The sequence below is a fragment of the Mytilus edulis genome, chromosome 5, assembly GCF_963676685.1.
Source record: "Mytilus edulis chromosome 5, xbMytEdul2.2, whole genome shotgun sequence".
Taxonomy (NCBI): Eukaryota; Metazoa; Mollusca; class Bivalvia; order Mytilida; family Mytilidae; genus Mytilus; species Mytilus edulis.
The window spans coordinates 42,811,664-42,838,500 of NC_092348.1; the positions used below are offsets into that span (position 1 = coordinate 42,811,664).

The window sequence follows — 26,837 nt, forward strand, 5'->3', positions numbered from 1 at the left end:
TCACACCCTTTTTTTACCTTTGTTATGAAAATCAGCCCCCTAGACAATATGGCCAAACTAACTATGAAGAGACCTATTAACCCTATTGCTGCTGGAAGGACTCATATGTTGATGTTTTGATTTATGCCAGCTTCTCAATGCTGACATTGCTGTGTTTCTTTTAAATATATTCATTGATATTAAAATTGAGAATGGAAATGGGGAATGTGCCAAAGAGACAACAACCCGGCCATAGAGCAGACAACAGCAGAAGGTCACCAACAGGTCTTCAATACTACGAGAAATTCCCGCACCCGGAGGCTTCCTTCAGCTGACCCCTAAACAAATACATTGTATATACTAGTTCAGTGATAATGAACGCCATACTAAACTCCAAATTGTACACAAGAAACTAAAAGTTAAAATAATACATGTAATACAAGACTAACAAAGGCCAGAGGCTCCTGACTTGGGACAGGCGCAAAAATGCGGCGGGGTTAAATATGTTTGTGAGATCTCAACCCTTCCCCTATACCTCTAGGCAATGCAGAAAAGTAAATGCATAACAATATGCACATTAAAATTCAGTTCAAGAGAAGTCCGAGTCTGATGTAACCAAAGAAAATAAACAAAATGACAATGCATAAATAACATCCGACTACTAGCAATTAACTGACATGCCAGCTCCAGACTTCAATTAAACTGATTGAAAAATTATGTCTTCATCATATGAATATCAGGCACAATCCTCCCAGTGATGGGTTTAGTATCATACCATCATAACATATATGAGAAGAACATAACCTGTTTCATGCCAACAACTGGTTAATTAATAATAAATGTGTTTAGTTCCGATGCAAAGACCGATGCAAAGATATTACATTGTTGTATAGACATACATGTATTGTCACTTTGTTATCAAGCCGTAATTTGTACAAATGTATGTGAATTTCAGAATTACCCTAGATCTGTTTCAGAATAACTTTCTGACATCATGTAACAATTACTTTTCAATTATGATGTCAAATTTGTTATACATCTACCATAGTTCAGCTAATGGGGCATTATGTTTAACCATGAACGTCCCAAAACTGTTTTCTGTTTCTCACTTTAGTTTGCCTCTAAAAAAATGTTAGGAAACCTATACACCATGCTTATCACCACAAAAAATAGATCAAGTTTGAAATTTGGTGTCAACACGTTTACCTTTCTAGAGTTATGCCCCTTTACAAATGGAAAATGACTGAATTTGTCTTTTCTGTTCACTAGACTACTGTAATATTGCCTCAACCAAATGTTATGAAACTTATACACAATGCTTATTCCCACAAATCTTAGATCAAGAACAAATTTTTGGTAGTGTCACTTTTATCGTAGTTATGTCCCTTTGTTTTGAATGATCGTTTGGTGTTTAACGCCACTTTCAACACTATTGTACTATTTCATGATGGTCGGTTATTATTGGTGAGGAAGCCGGAGTGCCCGAAGAGAACCACCAAACTTCTGTAGGAAAGTTGACAATCCTAGTCAATTAAGATTGGAGTGGAGTATGTCCCTTTAAAATGTTATGTGCAAGCAGAGGCATCGTAAACACATTCAACATTTATTTAGATTTTGAAGCAATATTTTAAAGGATAATTTTCCTTTCCTTACTTTCATACTTGTCAATATTCCTAGCAAAACCTTGTTTTTGTATTTGTTCAATGTTGTTCATTTGTCACTGTCCTGAATATGCATGAAAAATTTGCCACTGGACATTAAGCAAGCAATAAATCAATTTAGTTTTTTTTAACTTTTAAAATTGTTATCAAAATACATGCTAGATAATGATTTTCCAAATATTGTCAATATATTGAAAAATTCTTTTCCAGACTAAAGAAATGGATATACTTGAAAAACGGCTAGACACTAATAGATTAAATAACTGAAGAATGGTTTTACTGAATACAGAGAGATACAAATGGCCTATTCATGTAGGATCAATTCTCTTACTGGCCCTCTGCTGTTATAGTCCTGTTCATGGTGACTGCAACTTCACATCTGGTAATGCTAAAGAAGTGAAAATGGAATATAGTTCATCTATAATTGACCATGGTAAGTCTTGTAAGAAATGTTATACACCTGTTCTGTTTACCTTTAAAGACACTATCCCTTTTTTATTAGGATTAGGGCATGAGTACATTATTATATATTATTAACATGATTAAAAAGTAGAGGCTTTTCCCATTTATTATTCTATGAGTTATCAGTGAAAAATAAAATTTACTGATAGATCTACCTAGCCAATTTTTGAAACATGTAAGCATACTGTTATTTTTCTTAGTCTCAGATAATTATCATGGTAATTATACATTACCTCCTAATTTGATGGTTCTGAACAAGCATGAAATATTTGCCACTGGATGTTAAGCAATAAATCAATCAATCCTAATTTGGTCTATAAGATTTATAAGCATATTTTTTATAAAAAATTTGTGTATGTACCAACAGGAAAAAGAAAAGTCAATTAAAAAAATTGTTTAAGTTCAAGAATGATCGGGATTTTGTGTATTTTGAAAATGTTTTGAAAATCAAAACATTCAATACTTTCTTTCTTCTTTCTTCATCAATTTTGCTCAACTGTAATAAAAAAAGTAGGATAATGTGGATTCATTTATTTTTTTATGAATTGTGGAAAAAATGTAGTATTGTGGATAATCAATTTCCTTCTTTTGTCAAACTCTGCATACTAACCTATAGAAATTTTGTACTTCGTTCAATATTTACATTTTTGGTTTCCCTTTACCAACAAAACCCACAAAAATTGTTATCCCACAAATAGTAAATAAATCCACAGTATGATATTTACCTTTATTTTACATTTTGCATAATTTATGATGTAGTCCCAATGTTTCAAACCAGGTTATCTTCATTCAATTTAGCCACTATTTTATAATTTTGTTTGTTTTTAGAATACATTGTATCTTTTAATGGATACTATAAAACACAGACGAGGAAACGTTACCTAACAGCTGCCTTACATGAATCAGGTGTTCCGTCATGGAAGATTCTACCCAGAGATAACCCAGCCTATGATTATCCTAGTGATTTTGATGTCGTTAAGGTAACTAATAATCTTGATTCTAATGTTGTAATGATAATTCAACCTTGTATTTTATATGTGTTTGAAGGCTTGAAATATTGTTAACCAACTAATTTTTGCAAACAGTTTGTTTGCATGGCTTTCACAAGTAGAAATATAAATAATGTGAATGTAAATTGTCCCGAAAATGTAACTCTTTGCTCTTCCCTTATTTTATTTCATGGAAGATTCTACCCAGAGATAACCCAGCCTATGATTATCCTAGTGATTTTGATGTCGTTAAGGTAACTAAGAATCTTGATTCTAATGTTGTAATGATAATTCAACCTTGTATTTAAATATATCAAGAAATTAGAAAGCCTTGAAAATAAATCATGGCACTGACAACTGAAAAGGTTTAACACGAAAAAAAGTACTGTGAAAATAAGTAGTTTTACAGTACTATTGATAAAAAAGGTGGTCAGTCTCTCAGATTATGCTGAAGTTCAGCATGAAGGAGGCTCCCACAGGGTACCCCCCTCAGGTTGCAAGGTTGCTTTTAAATTCGTTGAGAGGTCGTTTTTAAGGGAAATGTACAGGTCACAGGTCGTTTTTTCCCAACACAGAGGAGGGAAATTGGTGGGAGGTCGTTTTTTCCAAATTTTACAGGTCGCAGAGCCTCATAAAGATACTACTTTTTCTATTGTATTTATTAATATAGAAATAGTGTTTACTGTTGCAGGAACCAAATAAGTCTCACTTAATATTATGATTGCTGCGACTATTTTCATAAAATTGAGCATGGAAATGGGGAATGTGTCAAAGAGACAACAAAGAGCAGATAACAGCTGATGCAGTGTGAAAATCATGCAACCAGAGGCATGCTTCAGCTGGCCCCTAAACAAAAGTGTATTCTAGTTCAGTGATAATAAATGTCATATACTAAACTGCGTAATATATAAAAGAATATAAAAATTAAAAATCACACAAGACTAACAAAGACCAGAGTTTACTAGACAGAATTTTTAAAAATATTTACAGTTTTGTTTTATTATATCGTGGAAATCATTAATATTCATACACAAAAAGTCAAATACATGTATTTATTATTCCTGTCTTAAAACTACAACTTCAAAAATAAATGTTACAGTTTTAAAAGTTGTTTTTTAATCTCTTTCTTAGTTGAATGATGGAAAGAAGGAAGCACTTGACGCATTGGAAAACCACCCAGTTGTGAAGAGAATAACTCCTCATAAAAAGGTTACAAGGTCACTCAAATATGTTAAAGGTATGTTTAATAGACCAATAGACCAATATAAAACTATGATTCTAGGGTTGTTTTATTTGAAAATACAAAGTAACCAGGGAAGACAGTTTGACAGGAAAAATTACTATTAAATACAATTTTTGATTCATGTATTTCTATGAGCATGGACATAATCAACAGGTAATCAATAAAAAACTGTCTAAAATCAAACTTTCTTTAAAATCTTGCACAAAAAAATTGAAAACCATCAAATTTAAACAGTAGGATTTATAGGAGAACATAGCAAAAAAAATCATTTAAAAAAAAAAACATACACCCCAAAAAAGTTTGTTTTACAAGTATTTTAAATATACACTTAATTATTTCATTACACTTATGGCCCTCATTTATAATATGCACAATTTTATGTAACAGTTAGGAATACTGTCTGAAAATATGATAGTGCCTACAAAACATTTGTTAATGACTGAATGGGCAGTAATCTATCTATATCGAATACATAACTGTAATAATGTCTTGACTTTTCCTTTTAAATAATATTTTAGACCAAAAGTAAAATTGATTTCTTTTTACTAAGATCCTGACTATCCAAGTGAAGATACAAAAACACCAAAAGATTTGAATAGTTGTAATAAGACAGATTGGCAGCAGACATTCACTTCATCCAGAACACAGAGTAGAAGGAGCCTTTCACTTGTAAGTTTTAGATTTTTGTTTTATTTTTTAGCTCTCTTGGCAATTTGGTCTTTTAAACTTTGTGATTTTAAGTGTCAGTGATGACTCTTTTGTAGATGAAACCTGCATATGACACACAAATTAATCCTAGTATCTATGATGTGTTTATTTTACAAAGATACTCCTTCTATACCTACTCCTTTTTGTACATGTGTGTCTATGCTATAAAATTACATGAAAAATCATAAACTTTAATGAAAAGTTCATATGTGCAACCTATAGGGTTGTGCTGTTTTTCATCATTCATCAGTCTTTATAAAATTTCTTGACAATAGTGTACTACTCTAACAATTTTTAAATTATTGCTCACTTTGGCATGGAGATTTGCAGTTGTTTTCTTGCCATGAGAACATTATATTGAATGATTGTTTTCCACAACATGTGACAACCTCAGGATGGTAAAAATTTGAAATCCCCATATTCAAAAATAGAAAAGTTGGTATCCAGCTCAGAACTTTTGTTTAAATTGCATGAAGGATGTTGATTATGAATTGTCTTAACAATATAATCTATAAGAGATAACATTATTTCTAATAACATATTTTTTAGAGTGCAACTTACTGGCATTCACCTAATCGTCATAGAAGCAGAAACTTGTTGAGAGCAGTTCCAAAACAGGTATATCTTTAATAAAATTGAGAATGGAAATGGGGAATGTGCCAAAGAGACAACAATCCGACCATAGAGCAGACAACAGCAGAAGGTCACCAACCAGTCTTCAATGCTACGAGAAATTCTCGCACCCGGAGGCGTCCTTCAGCTGGCCCCTTAACAAATATATACTAGTTCAGTGATAATGAACGCCATACTAATTTCCAAATTGTACACAAGAAACTAAAATTAAAATAATACAAGACTAGCAAAGGCCAGAGGCTCCTGACTTCGGACAGCCGCAAAAATGTGCCTGAGCAATTCACAACTGATTCAGTGATAATGAACACCATACTAAACTCCAAATTGTACACAAGAAACTAAAAGTTAAAATAATACATGTAATACAAGACTAACAAAGGCCAGAGGCTCCTGACTTGGGACAGGCGCAAAAATGCGGCGGGGTTAAACATGTTTGTGAGATCTCAACCCTCCCCCTATACCTCTAGCCAATGCAGAAAAGTTTAATATATATGTATGCAGTTTTTTGGTTTGAAATAATAATTGCAGAACTACCCTGTCATTATATCCAAAGAAGTGTGAATTTTATAGAATGTTTAAATCTTATGAATTTTATAGAATGTTTAAATTTTATGACTGATAAGTGAAACTTTTTTCGAGTATGAAAAAAGTTATTTAGGTTTTTAGGATAAACAAATTATGGATAAAAGATTTAATGCATTGCACATCTAATTTAAGTGAAAACCTTATATTTACATCTCTGTACTAGGTTTCATGATTTTGAATTTTTGCATAATATCAAATACAGAAAATTTCCCAATCTAACATGATTAAGTGACAACTAATTTTACTATCGTCTCCATAACTTTAAAAAATTGTTTTATTTTTGTAGATTGTAAGTGCTCTTCAAGCAGAAATTTTATGGAACATGGGATACACAGGAGCTGGTGTTAAGGTAGCTGTATTTGATACTGGTCTAGCTGAAAACCATCCACATTTCAAAAGAGGCAAAATAAAAGATCGATCAAATTGGACCAATGAAAAGTCATTGGATGATGGTAATGTTGTAATTAAATTTTTTGTTTAGATTAAACTTGGCCAGTATTATGATTTTTTTTTATTGGAGATGGCTTACATAGATCAATAATTTAGGAATATTCTATTGGATAAGGCAAAGCCTATGTTGAATATCAATTTAATTTCTAACAAACTAATTAATGTCACAGTGTTTAAGCTGTAAAAAAAAATATAGGCTGTGTAATCAATTTGAGTTCAGGTTTATGTTAAAGTCGATTCTGTATTATTTTTGGCATACCAATATTTCATGGATTTTGTAGCTCAAGGTTAACCACCGACTTTTGTATTAAAAAAGTGTACACCCTTTCTTTGCTTTTCATTTAAAAGAAATGTTAGAGGTTATATCTATTGGACATGGGCATGGGTCATATATAAATGTATGTTAGAGGTTATATCTATTGGACGTGGGCGTGGGTCATATATAAATGTATGTTAGAGGTTATATCTATTGGACATGGCTGTGGGTCATATATAAATGTATGTTAGAGGTTATATCTATTGGACATGGGCGTGGGTCATATATAAATGTATGTTAGAGGTTATATCTATTGGACATGGGCGTGGGTCATATATAAATGTATGTTAGAGGTTATATCTATTGGACATGGCCGTGGGTCATATATAAATGTATGTTAGAGGTTATATCTATTGGACATGGCTGTGGGTCATATATAAATGTATGTTAGAGGTTATATCTATTGGACATGGCCGTGGGTCATATATAAATGTATGTTAGAGGTTATATCTATTGGACATGGCTGTGGGTCATATATAAATGTATGTTAGAGGTTATATCTATTGGACATGGCCGTGGGTCATATATAAATGTATGTTAGAGGTTATATCTATTGGACATGGCTGTGGGTCATATATAAATGTATGTTAGAGGTTATATCTATTGGACATGGCTGTGGGTCATATATAAATGTATGTTTATTTGTTAAATTGATTGATTAGTGTTTGTTTTAAGCTGCATCAGCACAAAAAGGCTATATCACAGCAATCTAATTAAAAACCGATCTCTCATTGCTCCCGTTTTCTGATATGTCGCTTGGGAGATCTAACAAACCCGCTTTGAGTTCACATGTGAGTGACCTCGTAGGTGTGTCTTTTTCGACCAATGAAATTGAGTCTTCCCTGATCTTGAAAGTTTATCGTAAGGTAAAGGAATGTAACTCATTTTATATACGACGAAATCGTCAGTCAAAATAATTCATAAACTTTTTTGATTGGCTTATTAATAGGTCGTCAACTCATTTGCATATCATTATAAATTTGTAACTTCTAGTTCACTCACATGTGACCTCAAAGAGGGTTTTGTTAGATCTCCCACGCGACATATTAGAAAACGGGAGCGATGAGAGATCGGTTTTTAATTAGATTGATATCACAGCAATTCATTTGTTGATGTCTACAAGGTTACTCAAAAGAAAGTATGTTGATTTTAAGCTGATTTACGACATCCTATCCTTCCCCACACTTTATAATGGAATGACCCTCATACATTTGTTTATTCCAGGACTAGGCCATGGTACATTTGTAGCAGGTGTTATAACAAGTTCTAAAGAATGTCTTGGTTTTGCACCAGATGCTGATATTTATGTTTTCAGAGTATTTACCAATAATCAGGTTAGTGTATAAAATTGATAAACAATGATGAAGGGAGATTTGTGACATTTTAATGTTATCAATGACTTCCATTTAAATTGAGAAAAGTTTTTCAGTATGAATAATTTTTTACAACTCCTTTTTTGATTAAGTGCGTATTTAATGTTCCCTAATTTATGCAGCATAATTTAGAAAATAAACAAAATTAAGATTATAATGTCTCAGAAATACACATTATTTGTCAAGGGATCCAGTAGTATTTATTGCATGAATGAAATATTTAGGAATTTACTGTATTTCTAGATTTTAACACTTCCACTGTCACTAATGTTATAGCATAACTATCTCCATTGTACATTTATATTTCAGGTTTCCTACACCTCTTGGTTTTTAGATGCCTTTAACTATGCTATATTGAAGAAGATCAATGTCCTGAATCTAAGTATTGGTGGACCTGATTTCATGGACCATCCATTTGTAGATAAGGTATACTAAACCTCAAGGGAATTTAGTTATTTCTATTGTCAACATTGAATCATTACAACACTAGAATAGTTATTTTGTATAAATATAATAGTTAATGTTTGTAGATTACTTAAAAAGGCTGTTGAGAATTATATATTTCATTTAAAAATTAAAAATATTTTTTCAAAGTAACAAGACATTTTTCTGCTTGTCTCCAGCCTATAAATATAAAGAATCATTGATACAAAATGTAATACTGTCAATACCAGATTTCAGAAAAAAAATGGCTTAAATATATTGATCTGAAACTAAAGAAAGGCCATCAAATTTCAGAAGAAAAACATTGAATAAGTCAAAAATTTACAACATTTATAGAAGAAGGCATTTCACATCATAAATCATTTTGTTGTTTTATCTTTTCTCAAGGTTTGGGAACTTACAGCTAATAAAGTGATCATGGTGTCAGCCATTGGAAATGATGGACCACTTTATGGGTAAGTCTAACATAGATATGTTATAATATTCAATAACAAACAATTTTTTCTTCATAATCGGTTATTTCTTTTTTGTAAAACCCTTTTTTTTTCAATTTCTAAAATGCTTGACAAGCAAAGCCTCAATTTTACAATTTGGTAAATTTAACTAGAAAGACACTGGATTCAGCATTATAATTTTTATGATTTATATGTATTTATAATTGAAAAGGATAGGTTGAATTGACTTTACTTAAAATATTTTTTTCTGAATCAGAATGGTGCAAATGTAGTTAAAGAAAGGTAAATGATACCAAAGAGATATGAAATGTCAGAAACAAAATGACATGGCATTAAACAACAAACAACAAAATAATCTAACAGTATGCAAAACACAACACAGAAATCTAAAGACTGCAAAAAGACTAATTTTTTTTTTTAACTTGTTCAATTTCAGGACCTTAAACAATCCAGCAGACCAGATGGACGTTATTGGAGTCGGGGGAATTAACTTTGAAAACCAAATAGCTCGCTTTTCTTCAAGAGGAATGACAACCTGGGTAGGTTCAGATTCATGTTTATGTTGAATTTCCGTATTGTAAACTGATAATAAAGAAGACTGAATGGTGACCTATAGTTGTTAATTTCTGTGTCATTCAGACTCTGGTGGATAGTTTTCTCATTGTCAATCATATCACATCGTCTTATTCTTATATATATTTAAAAGTATAATAAACAATTTATTATATTGTTATAATCATTAACTTTAACTAACTTTAGATAGTCTTAGCAGTCAATATTTTCCATCATTTACCTAGTGGCAGAATATTTTATTTTCTTTAAGTTTTTTTTTTATATTTTTCAATACTTTAAGAACTACTATTTATATTATTTCAGGAACTACCTAGAGGGTATGGTAGAATAAAACCAGATATTGTAACCTATGGCTCAGCTGTTAGAGGCTCTGCTCTTAAGTAAGTATAAACAGATACATTCTTCCAAATGTAATTTCATAAATATAAAACATTGCAATAAATAACATTGACGCTGATCATTTTTATGCAGTTAAGCTGCATTATGCGAGCACCCTAGATTTGTGTTCTACCCAATAAATGCTGAAATACTAGTCATTGTTATTTTCTAGCTGTTATATATAACTAATTGAACACATATTTAATACTTTTTATTCTGGATTACAAAAAAACCTTAAATGATCGTCGAATCAGCCAAAAGTTTTGAGGTAACACATAAGAAGTAGTCCTCATTAAGAATCCTTGTGTAGTTTATTATGACCTGTGCTTTTGGCTAAGATGTCAAAGAACAATTGTATGAAATATTTAATCGCCGAAAATCTCTAAAGACAAGTAGTTTAGATTTCCCAAATGGCAAAAGTCGTAGGAATATTGTTTATCATCAATACGTAGTACAACTACGTCAGTAGTCTATTTATAAGTTCAATTGTTTAGGCTGTTGGCGGCAATTTAAAATTAGAAGACGAAAATTTCGTATCTTAAATTTTGAGACAGGGGTGCAAATTAGCGGTGATCCGAGGACCGCGAACTTCCACTTTTGCACGCGGAAATTCGACTTGGTTTCAAGCTACAAAAATGTACACCCGACGGAGTCAACTTCCAATTGAAAGAAAATAAGAAACAACTTTGCAAACCTTTTCACCAAAGTCTCCAAATAAACGATCTAAAAACTTATTTTCATCATACTTCATGACAGCCATGTTCATTTTGTTCAACCGCTAGCTTTATACGGAAAATCGTCGACAAATAATGTGTAAATTCGAGTAAAATTGTATCTGATATCAGATTGACAAAAACAACATTGTAAACACAATAACAATGGCTATCGTGAAGATAAAATTTACAATACCAGATCCGATTCCGGAAGCGGTTAAGGGTAATTCCGGGTTTTGGCGATCTTCTACTGTTATATGTATAATATATTATATATATTACAGTATTTTAAAAAAAAATGTTAATACATATATCACTAAAATTCAAGCGACTGTGGTATATCTAACAATATATATGTTCATGATCACAGTATAAATTTTCTTTATCAGTGATAAATGATGATAATGCATGTGAGATGCTTTTAAAGTGTAAACATATTACTGCAATTTTGAAGGGGTATTTTTTCTCAATTTTGAAGGGTCAATGAAAGTAGCTGGAAGTTTCTTACTTTACTTTCACAAATAATGTAACTACATTATATAATACCTAAATGTAAGCAAATCATATGACATATAGGTGACATCCTCTAGGCCACTCTACCCCCTCCTGTTTGATAACTTGGAAACAGTCGAGATCCCCACCCCTGAACCATATATTCAAGTATAGGACAATATAATAAATCAAATAAAATATAAGGGGAGTCCCTGGAGTCCCTGGAGTCCCCCCTCCCCCCTTTCTTGTTTGAGAACTTGGAAACGGTCGAGATCCCTACCCCTTAACCATATATATTAATGTTTATGACAATATGAAAAATCAAATGAAATATAGGGAGAGTCGCTGGGGGTCACCCCACCCCTCCTGTTTTAGAATTTAAAAACGGTCGAGATCCCCACCCTTAAACCATATATATTCATGTATAGGACAAAATAACAAATCAGATGAAATATAGGGGGAGTCCCTTGGGTCTCCCCACCCTCTCCTGTTTGAGAATTTGAAAACAGTTGAGATCCCCACCCCTCAACCATATACACTCATGTATGGGACAATATAACAATTCAAATTAAATATAGGGGAGTCCCTAGGGTCACCATACACCCTCCTGTTTGAGAACTTGTAAATGGTCAAGATCCTCACCCCTAAAACTTTAATACTTATGTATGTGACAATATAACCAATCAAATGAAATAAAGGGGAAGTCCCTGTGGTCACCCCACCTCTCCTGTTTGAGAACTTGGAAACGGTTGAGATCCCCACACCGAAACAATATATATTCATGTATGGGCCAATATAACTAATTGAATGAAATATAGGGGAGTCCCTGGGGTCATTCTACCCCCTCCTGTTTGGGAACTTGGAAACCGATGAGATCCCCACCCCTTAATCGTATATATTCATGTATGGGACAATATAACAAATCAAATGAAATGTAGGGGAAGTCCCTAGGGTCACCCTACCCTTCCTATTTGAGAACTTGAAAACCATCGTGATCCCTACCCCTTAACCATATATTTCAATGTATGGGACAAAAGAACAAATCGTTTACATTTACTTTCGGCAGGTCAGTCAGACCTCACCTTTGATCCCTGTAGTAATGAACATTTGTCTGATTTGTGTCTCATAACTTTTGTACTATAGAACACAAACTCAGTTTTCTTTCCATGGAAACCAGTCCATTCATACTATTACATGTTCGTACTAAGTCAACTTGTACTACTAGCAGTCAACTAAAACCAACGTTAACTACCAAGTAGAACAACTGCAATCATTGCAAACTTGTACCATAAAAAATATGCATTGATATATGCATTGCTTTTGAAACCTTGATAACATATAAATTATTTGCCTTAATAATTAATTCATTAGATAAACATAAATGTACTATATATGAATGTTTAATGTTGAAGCAACATTGCCTTGGTTTTTTGGTTTTTGAACTGCCTTCAGCGCTTACAGCGCTTTGATTTAAAACTTGTTGGCTTGTTACAAAATGGAGCATGATTCATATTTTATAGTTCACTCAATATATATGTATACATTTTTATGCCCCCGCAGCTCCCCGCAACTGAAAGATTTGAAGGCATATTGTTTTACCCCTATCTGTCGGCCCGTCCATCCTACCCATTATGGGTATATAGTTATTCCACATATCTCCTCCTACAATTTGAATCCTAGGAAGTTTTCACTTTGCTGTCTCTTTGTACATATATTGAAGGTGTGCATGTAGTCAGGTTTTTGATTTTTATTGGTACATGTATTTGCTTTTTTGGAAGATAGTTAAAGTTTGTCATTTTAGGGTATAAGTTTTTACTTTGCTGGCTGTTTTGTTTTAAATACATTGAAGGTGTGCATTTTGTCAGGGTTTTGATTTTTGTCTGGCTTGACATAGTAAAAAACTGACACCGGTATGCTGTTTCCAGCGGCAGCGGCGGTGTCAACAATGTATTAGTTTGTGAGAAGGTCTAGTTTATGGTGAACCACTAGTGGTAAGTCAAAGATATTTGGTATGCAGTTGTATAAGTATGGGCACATCTTATTTCCATGGAGATTATTTGTCCCTGCCCCCTCAGTTATATTCTATTGACTTTGAAACTTTTGCTTAGTTTTCATGTATTAGTTTGTGATTAGGTGTGATTATGGGGAACCACTAGTGATAAGTTAATGATAATTGGTATGCAGGTGTATAAGCATTGGCATATCTCATTTCCATGGAGATTATTTGGTGCCACCCCCTAAGTCATGGTCTATTGACTTTGAAACTTTTTCTTAGTTTTCATGTATTAGTTTGTGATTAGGTAGGTTTGTGCCTTATGGGGAACCACTAGTGGTAGGTCAATGATATTTGGTATGCAGTTAAATTAGCATAAGCACATCTCATTACTGTGGAGATTATTAGACCTGCCCCCTCAGTTATGGTTAATTGACTTTAAAACTTTGCTTAGTTTGCATGTAATAGTTTGTGTTTAGGTTTGTATAAAGGAAACTACTTATGAATGATAAGTCAATGGTATTTGGTATGCAGTTATAGTAGCATTGGTACATCTCATTTCCAAAGAGACTGTTTAGCCATGTACCTTCAGTCATGGTTTATTGACTTTGAATATTTGCAAAACATACATGTTAAAGTGTTGCAATTTTAATTCCAACATTTGCATTATCAAAATAACATAAAAGCGAGACATATCTCTGTTATAACAGTTTATGCTTATTTTGTTTGTACTTTGTCATTAGAAAGTCTATATGCCATTTTGTTTTTCATAGTTGATTATGGTTATTTGTTTTTATAGTGGTTAGGATTATAACACTGTCAGATGTTGACTGCTGTACCCTAACTTTTTCCTTATTTAGTCTGTTCATTTTTCTCGCTAATTGTTTGCAGTATAATTGGATTGTATGCAATAGTCAAACAAGTAAGATGTTCAGCTACATGCAGCTATAAAAACCAAGTTTAATCTTCAATTTTTGTTGAGCCTGCGACTTTTGTCACAGAAAGCTCGGCATAGGGAAAGTGATCCGGCGTTGTCGGTCTTAGCTAACTTCTTAAAAGCTTTATATTTTAGACGGTGGAAGACCTGGATGCTTCATACTTTGTATATAGATGCCTCATGTTACGAAGTTTCCATCAGTCACATGTCCAATGTCATTGACCTCATTTTTGTGGTTCAGTGACTACTTGAAAAAAAAAAAGTTAAAATTTTTTGTAATGTTAAATTCTCTCTTTTATTATAAGTAATAGGATAACTATATTGCAAGGTCCTCATGCCTGTCAGACAGTTTTCACTTGACCACGACCTCATTTCATGAATCAGTGAACAAGGTTTAGTTTTAGTGGTTAAGTCCATATCTCAGATACTATAAGCAGTAGGTCTAGTTTATTAGGTGTATGGAAGGACTCTAAGGTGTACATGTCCAACTGTCAGGTGTCATGTGACCTTGACCTCATTTTCATGGTTCAGTGGTTATATTATACTGTATGCAAAATGTCTACTATAGTTGGTGTATGGAATGATTGTTAGGTGTACATGTCTAGCTGGCAGGTGTCATCTGACCTTGACCTCATTTCATGGTTCAGTGGTCTAAAGTTAAGATTTTGAGTTTTGGTCTTTTTTTCTAAAACTATATGCAATAGGTCAACTATATTTGGTGTATGGACATATTTTATGATCCATATGCCAGTAACACAGGTTTTATTTGACCACTGATTTTTTTTCATGATTCATTTCGCAGTGTTAATTTTTGTCGAGCCTGCAACTTTTGTTGCAGAAAGCTCGACATAGGGATAGTGATCTGGCGGCGGCGGCGGCGGCGGCGGTGTTAGCTAACTTTTTAAAAGCTTTATATTTTAGAAGGTGGAAGACCAGGATGCTTCATACTTTGTATATAGATGCCTCATGTTACGAAGTTTCCGTCAGTCACATGTCCAATGTCCTTGACCTCATTTTCATGGTTCAGTGACCACTTGAAAAAAAAGTTGAGATTTTTTGTAATGTTGAATTCTCTCTTATTATAAGTAATAGGATAACTATATTTGATATGTGCGTACCTTGAAAGGTCCTCATGTCTGTCAGACAGTTTTCACTTGACCTCGACCTCAATTCATGGATCAGTGAACAAGGTTAAGTTTTGGTGGTCAAGTCCATATCTCAGATACTATAAGCAATAGGGCTAGTATATTCGGTGTATGAAAGGACTGTAAGGTGTACATTTCCAACTGGCAGGTGTCATCTGACCTTGACCTCATTTTCATGGTTCAGTGGTTATAGTTCAATTTTTATACGACCGCAAAATTTGAAAAATTTTTCGTCGTATATTGCTATCACGTTGGCGTCGTCGTCGTCGTCTGCGTCGTCGTCCGGCGTCCGAATACTTTTAGTTTTCGCACTCTAACTTTAGTAAAAGTGAATGGAAATCTATGAAATTTTAACACAAGGTTTATGACCACAAAAGGAAGGTTGGTATTGATTTTGGGAGTTTTGGTCCCAATATTTTAGGAATTAGGGGCCAAAAAGGGCCCAAATAAGCATTTTCTTGGTTTTCGCACTATAACTTTAGTTTAAGTTAATAGAAATCTATGAAATTTTGACACAAGGTTTATGACCACAAAAGAACGGTTGGGATTGATTTTGGGAGTTTAGGTTTCAACAGTTTAGGAATTAGGGGCCAAAAAAGGGCCCAAATAAGCATTATTCTTGGTTTTCGCACAATAACTTTAGTTTAAGTAAATAGAAATCAATGAAATTTAAACACAATGTTAATGACTACAAAAGGAAGGTTGGTATTGATTTTGGGAGTTTAGGTCCCAACAGTTTAGGAATTAGGGGCCAAAAAGGGACCCAAATACGCATTTTTCTTGGTTTTCGCACCATAACGTTAGTATAAGTAAATAGAAATCTATGAAATTTAAACACAAGGTTTATGACCATAAAAGGAAGGTTGGTATTGATTTTGGGAGTTTTGGTCCCAACAGAATAAGGGGTCCAAAGGGTCCAAAATTAAACTTTGTTTGATTTCATCAAAATTGAATAATTGGGGTTTTTTGATATGCCGAATCTAACTGTCATGACTGTGTATGTAGATTCTTAACTTTTGGTCCCGTTTTCAAATTGGTCTACATTAAGGTCCAAAGGGTCCAAAATTAAACTTAGTTTGATTTTGACAAAAAATGAATCAGTGAGGTTCTTTGATATGCTGAATCTAAAAATGTACTTAGATTCTTGATTATTGGCCCAGTTTTCAAGTTGGTCCAAATCGGGGTCCAAAATTAAACTTTGTTTGATTTCATCAAAAATTGAATAAATGGGGTTCTTTGATATACCAAATCTAACTGTGTATGTATATTCTTCATTTTTGGTCCTGTTTTCAAATTGGTCTACACTAAAGTCCAAAGGGTCCAAAATTAAACTTAGTCTGATTTCAACAAAAATTGAAATCTTGGGGTTCTTTGATATGCTGAATCCAAAAATGTACTTAGATTTTTTATTATGGGCCCAGTTTTCAAGTTGGTCCAAATCAGGATCTAAAATTATTATATTAAGTATTGTGCAATAGCAAGTCTTTTCAATTGCACAGTATTGCGCAATGGCAAGAAATATCTAATTGCACAATATTGTGAAATAGCAAATTTTTTTTTAATTAGAGTTATCTTTCTTTGTCCAGAATAGTAAGCAAGAAATATCTAATTGCAAAATATTGTGCAATAGCAAGATTTTTTTTTAATTGGAGTTATCTTTCTTTGTCCAGAATCAACTTAAATCTTTGTTATATACAATATACAATGTATATTCACTTTTTACTACCAACTGATAAATTATAATAAATAACATTCAGTGATAACAAGCAGTTTTTTTTTACATCTTAATATTTTATGATGTATTTAAATGAGTAGTTATTGTTGCAAACTCCATTAGAAATTTTAATTGAGATTAGTTTTGGAATAAGGGAAAGGGGGATGTGATTAAAAAAATTGGGTTCAATTTTTCTCATTTGAAATTTCATAAATAAAAAAGAAAATTTCTTCAAACATTTTTATGCCCCACCTACGATAGTAGAGGGGCATTATGTTTTCTGGTCTGTGCGTCCGTCCGTCCGTCCGTCTGTCCGTTCGTTCGTCTGTCCGTTTGTCCGTTTGTCCGTCTGTCCCGCTTCAGGTTAAAATTTTGGTCAAGGTAGTTTTTGATGAAGTTTAAGTCCAATCGACTTCGAACTTAGTACACATTACCCCTATGATATGATCTTTCTAATTTTAATGCCAAATTAGAGTTTTTACCCCAATTTCACGGTCCACTGAACATGGAAAATGATAGTGCGAGTGGGGCATTCGTGTACTGAGGACACATTCTTGTTTTGAGAGGATTAATATTCAACAGCATAGTGAATTGCTCTAAGAGAAAACAAAAATTTTAAGTTCATTAGAACACATTCATTCTGTGTCAGAAACCTATGCTGTGTCAACTATTTAATCACAATCCAAATTTAGAGCTGAATCCAGCTTGAATGTTGTGTCCATACTTGCCCCAACCGTTCAGGGTTCAACCTCTGCGGTCGTATAAAGCTACGCCCTGCGGAGCATCTGGTTGTGTTTTGGTCTGTTTTTCTCATACTATATGCAATAGGTCTACTATATTTGTTGTATGCAATGATTGTAAGGTGTACCTATCTAGCTGGCAGATTTCATGTGACCTTGACCTCATTTTCATGGTTCAGTGGTCAAAGTTAAGTTTTTGAGTTTTGGTCTTTTTATCTAATACTATATGCCATAGGTCATCTTTATTTGGTGTATGGAAATATTTTATGATCTTTATGTCAGTCGCGCAGATTTTATTTGACCGTGACCTCATTTTCACGGTTCATTGCACAGTGTTAATTTTTTGTGTTTTGGTCTATTTTTCTTAAACTATAAGTAATAGGTCAACTATATATGTTGTATAGAAGCATTGTTAGCTGTACATGTCTGCCTGGCATGGTTCATCTGACCTTGACCTCATTTTCAAGGTTCATTGGTACTTGTTTAGTTATCTTGGTTAATGTTAAGTTTATGTGACAGTTGTATTAAAGCTTAGCTTTATACTTAGGACTATCAACATAATATCAATGATTAGTATAGAAGGCGAGACATTTCAGCGTGTGCACTCTTGTTTGTGTTTTGGTCTGTTTTTCTTAAACTATATAAGCAATTGGTCAACAATATTTGTTGTATGGACATATTGTGATATTAGCTGTACATGTCTACTTTGACCTCATTTTCAAGGTTCATTGGTCAATGTTTAGTTTTCTTTGTTAATATTAAGTTTATTTGACAGTTGTAATAAAGCTTTACATTTGGGACTATCAACATAATATCCATGATTAGTAAAGAATGGGAGACATTTCAGCGTGTGTACTCTTGTATACATAAGGAATAGCCTCTACCAAGTCAGGAATATGACAGTTCTTTTTTATTTGTTTGATGTGTTTGAGCTATTTATTTTGCCATTTGATAAGGGACTTTCCGTTTTGGAAGTTTAGTATTTTTGTTATATTACTTTTTTCCTCCTTATAATATTTTTCTAACCATAGTTTTGTCACCATTGAGATTTTGACAGTTTGTGTTGGTGTTTTATGGACTTTGACCACTGAGGATGTTCTTACTATGGGACTTTACAGGCATATTAAGATATGGCAGGGTTAAACTATTTATACAACGTGCAAAGTACCTTTTTATTGGAATCTGAATCAATTTCCAGTCAACTGACAGATAATAAGATATTCTATCAAATTTTTAGATACAAATTTGTTTGATAGTTTAATTTAGATAGTAATTCTACAGTAAAATATCAATCAAGCATTGATTTCACGCAGAGTAATTTTGAAAGTTCATAATATTTTACTCCTGTGAATGGATTAGTTTAAACATATTTTATTTGTTAAAGTACAAATTGGATAAGACGCAAGTCAAACAGACTTATGAAGTCTTCTCCATTTAACATTTATAGCAATATAATACAAAAACATATGTATGAGCATGCATGTATAGAATGGTATATCTATTTAGTAAATATATATATAAATATGGATCAAAAGACGGAAAATTGAAGAAAAAGAAAACAATAATAATACAGAAAAAAAATCAAAAATAAAAATATATAAATCATTATTTAGAAATCAGAAACACAAAAAAAAACAAAAAATAACAACAAAAAAAACCAAATAATAATAAAAAAACAACAAAAACAACAAAAAAAAACAACATGAATGGATGCAATTATAGCACTAAATAGCCTTTGAAAATTAAAAATTCACTTGCAGATGGTTCTGTTTTTTGTTTAAACTAAATATGAACATCCTTCTATGTTCAGTTCATATAACTTTGCCATGTCTGTACTTTCTTGATTTGACTTACATCCATTCCCTTGAAATGATTGACACCCAATAAAAAGTTGGGTTGAAGTGCAACATAAAGAAAAGCTACATTGTATACCCAAGTCACTCAAGCTCACATATGCTGAAAGTTGTCCGATTGGACTGAGGATATGTAATGCATTGATGCTGATGTCATTTACTATGATATTGTTTGATGGTGCAGCTTGGATAGCAATTGGGCAAAATTTCTTGTTAAAAGAATTATTCAAGGTTGAGTGTCCTTGGTAATACGCAATTTTATCTGTTCCTAATAGAATGACTAGTCTGAATGCACTAAAGGTATCGTGAGATAATCCATCAATGACAAATACAGTTTGCATGTCATTTGTGCAAGCTACAGAAAGGGGATATGTGAAAATTGGTTGTCCATATCTATCATTTTCAATGACATGCTTATGTTGTCCCTTTTCATTCATCTTTATCACTACTCTTGTTCCATGTTTAGGGTAGTCATTATTAATGGCTCCTACCATGGTAAGAAATCCCTTACTGCAAATGGCTGAAGGGATTAAATATCCTACATCTAATTTGCAATTTCTTAATCGACCAGTCCTTTCTTCAATTCCTTGAATTTGATTGTCATTTGTGCATAATAGAATATCATTCCACTGGGAAACAGCCATATCATATACAATAATTTCATAGCTTGAGATTTCTTTAAGCTTGTTTTCTGTTGGTTTGAATTTCCGTAGGATTCCAGAAGTTCCAATATTTGAACATATCCATATGTGTCCATCAGTGCAGTGTGCAACTCTATAAACAGTGTCAACAGTAGCTAGGTATTCTTTTCCGATCTTTAATTCAATCTTTGTACAAGGATTTTCCTCATCATTTGAAGAGCCATTGTTTAATTCCAGTAGTCCGAAATTGTCTTGGATGAACTTTCCTGGAACAAATTTTGGTAATATTTCTTTGACATCATTGTCTTGTGCAGTGTATTGAAAACCCTCTCTCAAAGAAATTTCCATATCTTTTATATTCTTGAAAAACTTGTTTCCATCTTTAATACTTATAAGGTACTCTGCTTTCTTCATTCTTTCTTGTATTTTCATTTTTATTTCATTAACCCTGTATATTTCTCTCTCAGTGGCTACTTGTATTAAATCCCATTTTGTATCCAGTCCATCTTTTACTGATTTTGTAAACTTTTCTACTTCATCTTTTACTGCCTTTTCATGAGTTGTAATTTTCTCATTTACTTCTTCGTATTGAATTTTATTATCTTCTTGGATTTTTTCCAATTTTTCAATTTCATTTGTTAAAATTTCTTCCTGTTTTTTCATTGTAAGACTATGTTTCCTCAAGTTTTCTCTCTTTAAAGAATATCCACTGCTTATCTCTTCAAAAACATGAGATTTATGTGTTTTTATTACACATTGCACACAGACAAGTTTATCACATGACTTGCAATACATGCAGCAGGTTTGATCCGAATGGTCGGTACATTTTATATCGCCAAATTGTAACTCTTCTTCAAAACTGCTGACTTGAACTTCTTTATTTCCAACATCTTTAATGTGGATAATTTTGTGTTCATTGGCTAACTTGAACTTTGGATGAATTTTTTCCTTACATTTTTGACACATAAGTAAATCACAATCCAAGCACTTCCACTCTATACCTCTGGCAATCTCACAGATTTGACATAACATGGAAACTTGCACTTCTCCATACGCTTCTTTTGAATCGGCCATAACTTATTTGTAGTATAGATTTGTGTAGATAGGCCCGTCTCAAAGTAATATTTGTTTCCAACAACACCCATCTATTCCAAAAGAAAAAAGCAATTTGGGAGTTTAACAGTCAAAAACTATTTAATAATCTTAAAAATGACAGGTATAATTTTATATGTTTTAAATAAGAAAGAACACATTATCTTTTTATTATGACACACAAAATTTACAAGGTGTTGTACCTGTATTAACATACAAAAATATTTTGAGATTATCTTCACCTTGTAGACTTGTTATGAAGTACAACTGATAAAAAAAGTCAATAACTTTTATCAGTCTAATAAAACACACTATCAATAGCAGTTAAAAGTGATATATTAGGCTCTGATTAAATTCAGATTTGTTCATTTTATCCAATTTCTGTGTTCTTCTGTGTACAGCTGATATCTATATTACTAATCCACTTATGATCAAACCTGTGCTAGATAGATATAAGAAGATATGGTATGGGTGCCAATGAGACAACTCTCCATCCAAGTCACACTTGGTAAAAAGAATACTATTAAAGGTCAAAGTACATCCTTAATTATTAGCTCACCTGACCTGAAAAGGCAAGTGAGCTTTTCTCATCACTTGGCGTCCGGCATCCGTCGTACGTAAACTTTTACAAAAATCTTCTTTTCTGAAACTACTAAGCCAAATTTAACCAAACTTAGCCACAATCATCATTGGGGTATTTAGTTTAAAAAATGTGTCCAATGACCGTTGCCAACTTACCAAGATGGCCGCCATGGCTAAAAATAGAACATAAGGGGGAAAATACAGATTTGTCTTATATCTCTAAAAGTAAAACATTTAGAGCAAATCTGACAGGGTTAAAATGTATATATCAGATTAAGACCTGTTGTTGGGTTGCTGCCCCTGAATTGGTAATTTTAAGGAAATTTTGCTATTTTTATGCCCCACCTACGATAGTAGAGGGGCATTATGTTTTCTGGTCTGTGGCTCCGTTTGTCTGTTTGTCTGTGTGTCCGTTCGTCTGTGCATCCGTTCAGGTTAAAGTTTTTGGTCAAGGTAGTTTTTGATGAAACTGAAGTCGAATCAACTTTAACTTAGTACACTTGTTGCTTATGATATGATCTTTCTAATTTTAAAGCCAAATTAGACTTTTGACCCCAATTTCACAGTCCACTGAACATAGAAAATGAAAGGGGGAGTTTCCGGTTAAGGTTTTTGGTCAAGGTAGTTTTTGATGAAATTGAAGTCCAATCAACTTGAAACTTAATACATATGTTCCCTATAGTATAATCTTTCTAATTTTAATGCCAAATTAGATTATTACCCTATTTTGACAGTCCATGGAACATGGAAAAGGATATTGCCAGTGGGGCATCCGTGTACTTTGGACACATTCTTGTTGGTTTTATCTTGAATATTATTATAGATAGAGATAAACTGTAAATAGTAATAATGTTCAGCAAAGTAAGATTCACAAATAACTCAGCATGACCGAAATGGAGTAATGTCCTTTACAGTCAATTTTTAACAATTTTCATAAAATTTGTAAATTTTTATTAACATTTTACACTGAAACTACTGGGCCAAGTTCATTATAGATAGAGATAATTTTAAGCAGCAAGACTGTTCAGTAAAGTAAGATGTACAAACACATCACCATCATCAAAACACAAATTTGTCATGAATCTATCTGCTTCCTTTGTTTAATATTCACATAGACCAAGGTGAGCGACACAGGCTCTTTAGAGCCTCTAGTTAACATTTTTCATAAATTTTTGTAAATTTTTAGAAAATATTTTCCACTGTAATTACTGAGCCAAGATCATTATAGATAGAGATAATTGTAGCAACAAGAATGTTCAGTAAAGTAAGATCTACAAACACATCACCATCACCAAAACACAATTATGTCATGAATTTATCTGTGTCCATTGTTTAATATGCACATAGACCAAGGTGAGCGACACAGGCTCTTGAGAGCCTCTAGTTTTAAAATACCCATGCATCTGCAGGGGCATCAATTGTGTCTCCCAGACACATTTTATCTCAAAGAAAGTCCTACATTGATTTTGTTATAATACAGTTACTTCAGAGTGGAGTGTGTGGGCATCCTTTTGTCTAGTTTAATGCCTAAATTTAGAATTCAAGGCATTATAGTGTTGATGAATATTGAGTTTATACTCTATTTATTTAAAAATAATAATTAACTCCTGTTTTAGGGGAGGATGTAGATCACTATCTGGAACAAGTGTAGCATCACCAGTTGTAGCAGGGGCAGTAACTCTCTTGTACAGGTAAGAGAGAATTTTCAATTTATAGAGTACATTTTAATAATTTTTTCTATATATTTGAAAATAAATTTGAAATTTTTTGAGAATCTAAAACATGTGTAACTGTAATTTGAAGTTAATGAATTAAGAAGCAATTGCAGTGATTTCAATGTGTGAATTGAACTTTGTGTAAAATGAAAACCTTTTTACTCATTCTCTTATAAAGACATACCATGCATTTTCTGTACAAATGTAACTGGTTTTAAACTGCTACTATGGCAGTTTAGGGGGTCACTGTATATCAACCTTGACCTTATACATTACCCTACATAGAAACTCACTTGTTTTACAGTGCTGTACTAGATAGATCACATGTTATCAATCCTGCCAGTATGAAACAAGCCTTGATGGCATCAGCAAGAAGACTTCCAGAGGTCAACATGTTTGAGCAAGGTCATGGAAAACTGGATCTTATCAGAGCTTACCAGACACTCAGAACATATAAACCTCAGGCCAGGTATAGATAAATTTTACATCATTTGTAACCAGTGTTCTTTTTTTTGGTATAGACATGAATCTTCAACTGGAGGTATAAATGTCTACATTTTTAGAGGAAACTCCATCTAAAAAATTCAACTAAAATTTATAAGTTTATGTTTCATTTAATGGGCATGTTTATTAATGCTAAATCAGAAACTTTTTACAAATACAAAATGTAATGTGATCAGAATTTAGAATGTAAGATCTAATATTCAAGTATTCTGAATTAACCTTGATTGCCAAGGAGACAACTCTCAAGACCAGTGGAATACAAATGTTGTTTAGCCAGTAAGATTTCCTGAAAAGAGGCCTCACACACCATAAATTGAAAGAAATTTGATTAAGGCGGATTTTTTTGCTTGTTAGTCCAAATGTTATTCTTGAACTTCAATTGAAGATATTTATAAATGGGATATACACTCTTCCATTCTTTCAAAATAATAAAAACTATTTTTACAGTGTTGCTGGTGTAAATTATTTGATTTAATATTTTCTTTGCAGTCTGAGTCCAAGTTACATCGACCTAACAGAATGTCCTTACATGTGGCCATATTGTACACAGCCAATTTATTATGGGGGAATGCCAACTATTGTTAATGTAGGTCATTAGAAGTTTGAAATTAAAATTACTCAGGTCACGTCTGTTCTGAAAACAGTATGCAGATGACCGGGGTCAAATAATGTGACACTGCAAATTGCTGGCTTGGAAATTTAAGAATTGAAATCTGTTTGAAATAATCAGACATGAATTATTTTTTATTTTTAACAACTTTGACAAGTTTTGTGTTAATATATGATTGAGAACGCACAGAAACAGCTATAGTACTTACATGTAGATCTGTTATATGAAGTTGTTGAATAATAATAAAAACAAAAAGTAGCCATTCTTCCAGAAAGTTTGATTTCAAAGCTAATATATTTTCAAGACGTCATATTTGAGAAACACTATACATTTTTATAATGATTTTAAAATGAGTTACATCATTTAAAAAATATATTGCTTGATAATTTTAAACGTCATTCACAAATAAATGTTTTGCATAGATTTAATGTATTTAGAAATTGTGGTTTATGATAATAATTTTCTACTTGACAGGTAACCATTTTAAATGGAATGGGTGTATCAGGCAAGATTATTAATAAGGTTTGTAATTTAAGAGGTTTAGATAGTTTCTTCATCCTTTTTAGCTCACCTGGTCCGTCGTCGTCCGTCGTCGTTAACTTTTACAAAAATCTTCACCTCTGAAACTGCTGGGCCAAATTAATCCAAACTTGGCCATAATCATCTTTGGGGTATCTAGTTTAAAAAATGTGTCCAGTGATTCAACATGACGGAAATGGTCAATTGACCCCTAAGGAGTTATTGTCCTTTATAGTCAATTTTTACAATTTTCCTAAAATTTGTAAATATTAACTAACATTTTCCACTGAAACTACTGGGCCAAGTTCATTATAGATAAAGATAATTGTAAGCAGCAAGAATGTTCAGTAAAGAAAGATGTACAAACACACCACCATCACCAAAACATAATTTTGTCATGAATCCATCTGTTTCTTTTGTTTAATATTCACATAGACCAAGGTGAGCGTCACAGGCTCTTTAGAGCCTCTAATTTAACCATCTTATTGTTTTTAATTAAAAAAGCTGGAATGCATGTATGTAGTAACAAAAATAAATTTAGAAGAAAATAAAAAAAAGTGTATAATCATAAAATGTGATTCCTTTAGAAATTAGTAAAACATCAAGCTTTTGAACTGAAGGATATCCACCATATATAGAGTAGACAATTTTCATAATGAACTCCTTTCAGACCTGTTCCATTTGAACAAACTTGCTACATACAGAAGGTTATCAAAAGAAGTTATTATTAATCTTTTACTTGCAATTTTGCATTGAAAACAAGTCTTGACACTTTTCAGAGCCTCTAGGAGGCTGCATGCCTTTATTAGACAGCTCATATCAACATGTGTTCTTTTGTATTACAGCCTGAATGGCAGCCCTATGTTCCACAGCATGGTACACATATTGAGGTTGCCTTTACATATTCATCATCACTTTGGCCATGGTCAGGGTATCTGGCTGTATCCATAACAGTTAGTAAAAGTGCTGCCACCTGGGAAGGAATAGCTGAAGGACAGATAACTCTAACAGTAGAATCTCCTCCAGAGGTATATATGACAGAGGATATAGTATTTGCAATTTGAGTTAGTAAAAGGAGGTGTGGGGTATACATCAAAGAGAAAAAATCAATCAACATAAAAAAAGTGTCTATACAAAAACAAACGTCTCCAAAACTGATAAAATATAGCAGTATTTAGCTCAAGCTCATGCACACATTCTACTGTACAAATAGAAGGTTCACTAATTCAATCATAATTCTTTAGTATTTATGTTTACAGTTTCGAATCATGGAATTTACATTATAAAATTGAGAATGAAAATTGGGAATGTGTCAAAGAGACAACAACCCGACCATAG

The 26,837-nt window shown here is 32.7% G+C and overlaps 2 protein-coding genes across 4 annotated transcripts in view; one reads left to right on the plus strand and one right to left on the minus strand.

Moving 5' to 3' along the window:
* LOC139523736 (membrane-bound transcription factor site-1 protease-like) overlaps positions 1-26,837 on the plus strand; it is a 43,269-nt gene that overhangs the window by 772 nt on the left and 15,660 nt on the right. For 2 of the 3 annotated variants that reach the window (XM_071317988.1, XM_071317987.1), the window contains exons 2-17: positions 1,851-2,073; positions 2,931-3,082; positions 4,223-4,328; positions 4,885-5,003; positions 5,592-5,660; positions 6,547-6,712; positions 8,251-8,360; positions 8,709-8,825; positions 9,231-9,298; positions 9,735-9,837; positions 10,175-10,251; positions 23,768-23,842; positions 24,171-24,335; positions 24,860-24,956; positions 25,455-25,502; positions 26,345-26,527. In XM_071317988.1, the coding sequence (XP_071174089.1) occupies positions 1,911-2,073; positions 2,931-3,082; positions 4,223-4,328; positions 4,885-5,003; positions 5,592-5,660; positions 6,547-6,712; positions 8,251-8,360; positions 8,709-8,825; positions 9,231-9,298; positions 9,735-9,837; positions 10,175-10,251; positions 23,768-23,842; positions 24,171-24,335; positions 24,860-24,956; positions 25,455-25,502; positions 26,345-26,527 (1,818 nt within the window). In that variant the 5' untranslated portion in view covers positions 1,851-1,910. Of the gene's footprint in view, positions 1-1,802; positions 2,074-2,930; positions 3,083-4,222; positions 4,329-4,884; positions 5,004-5,591; positions 5,661-6,546; positions 6,713-8,250; positions 8,361-8,708; positions 8,826-9,230; positions 9,299-9,734; positions 9,838-10,174; positions 10,252-23,767; positions 23,843-24,170; positions 24,336-24,859; positions 24,957-25,454; positions 25,503-26,344; positions 26,528-26,837 lie in introns of all 3 variants that reach the window. The other variant, XM_071317989.1, reaches the window with a different exon arrangement.
* On the minus strand, positions 19,693-21,610 carry LOC139523738 (uncharacterized). The gene has a single exon (XM_071317991.1). The coding sequence runs from the start codon at positions 21,549-21,551 to the stop codon at positions 19,761-19,763; it is 1,791 nt and encodes a 596-aa protein (XP_071174092.1). The 5' UTR covers positions 21,552-21,610; the 3' UTR covers positions 19,693-19,760.

Coding starts and splice junctions, on each gene's coding strand:
- LOC139523738 (XM_071317991.1), bottom strand. CDS start 21,551: ATGGCCGATTCAAAAGAAGCGTATGGAGAAGTGCAAGTTTCCATGTTA.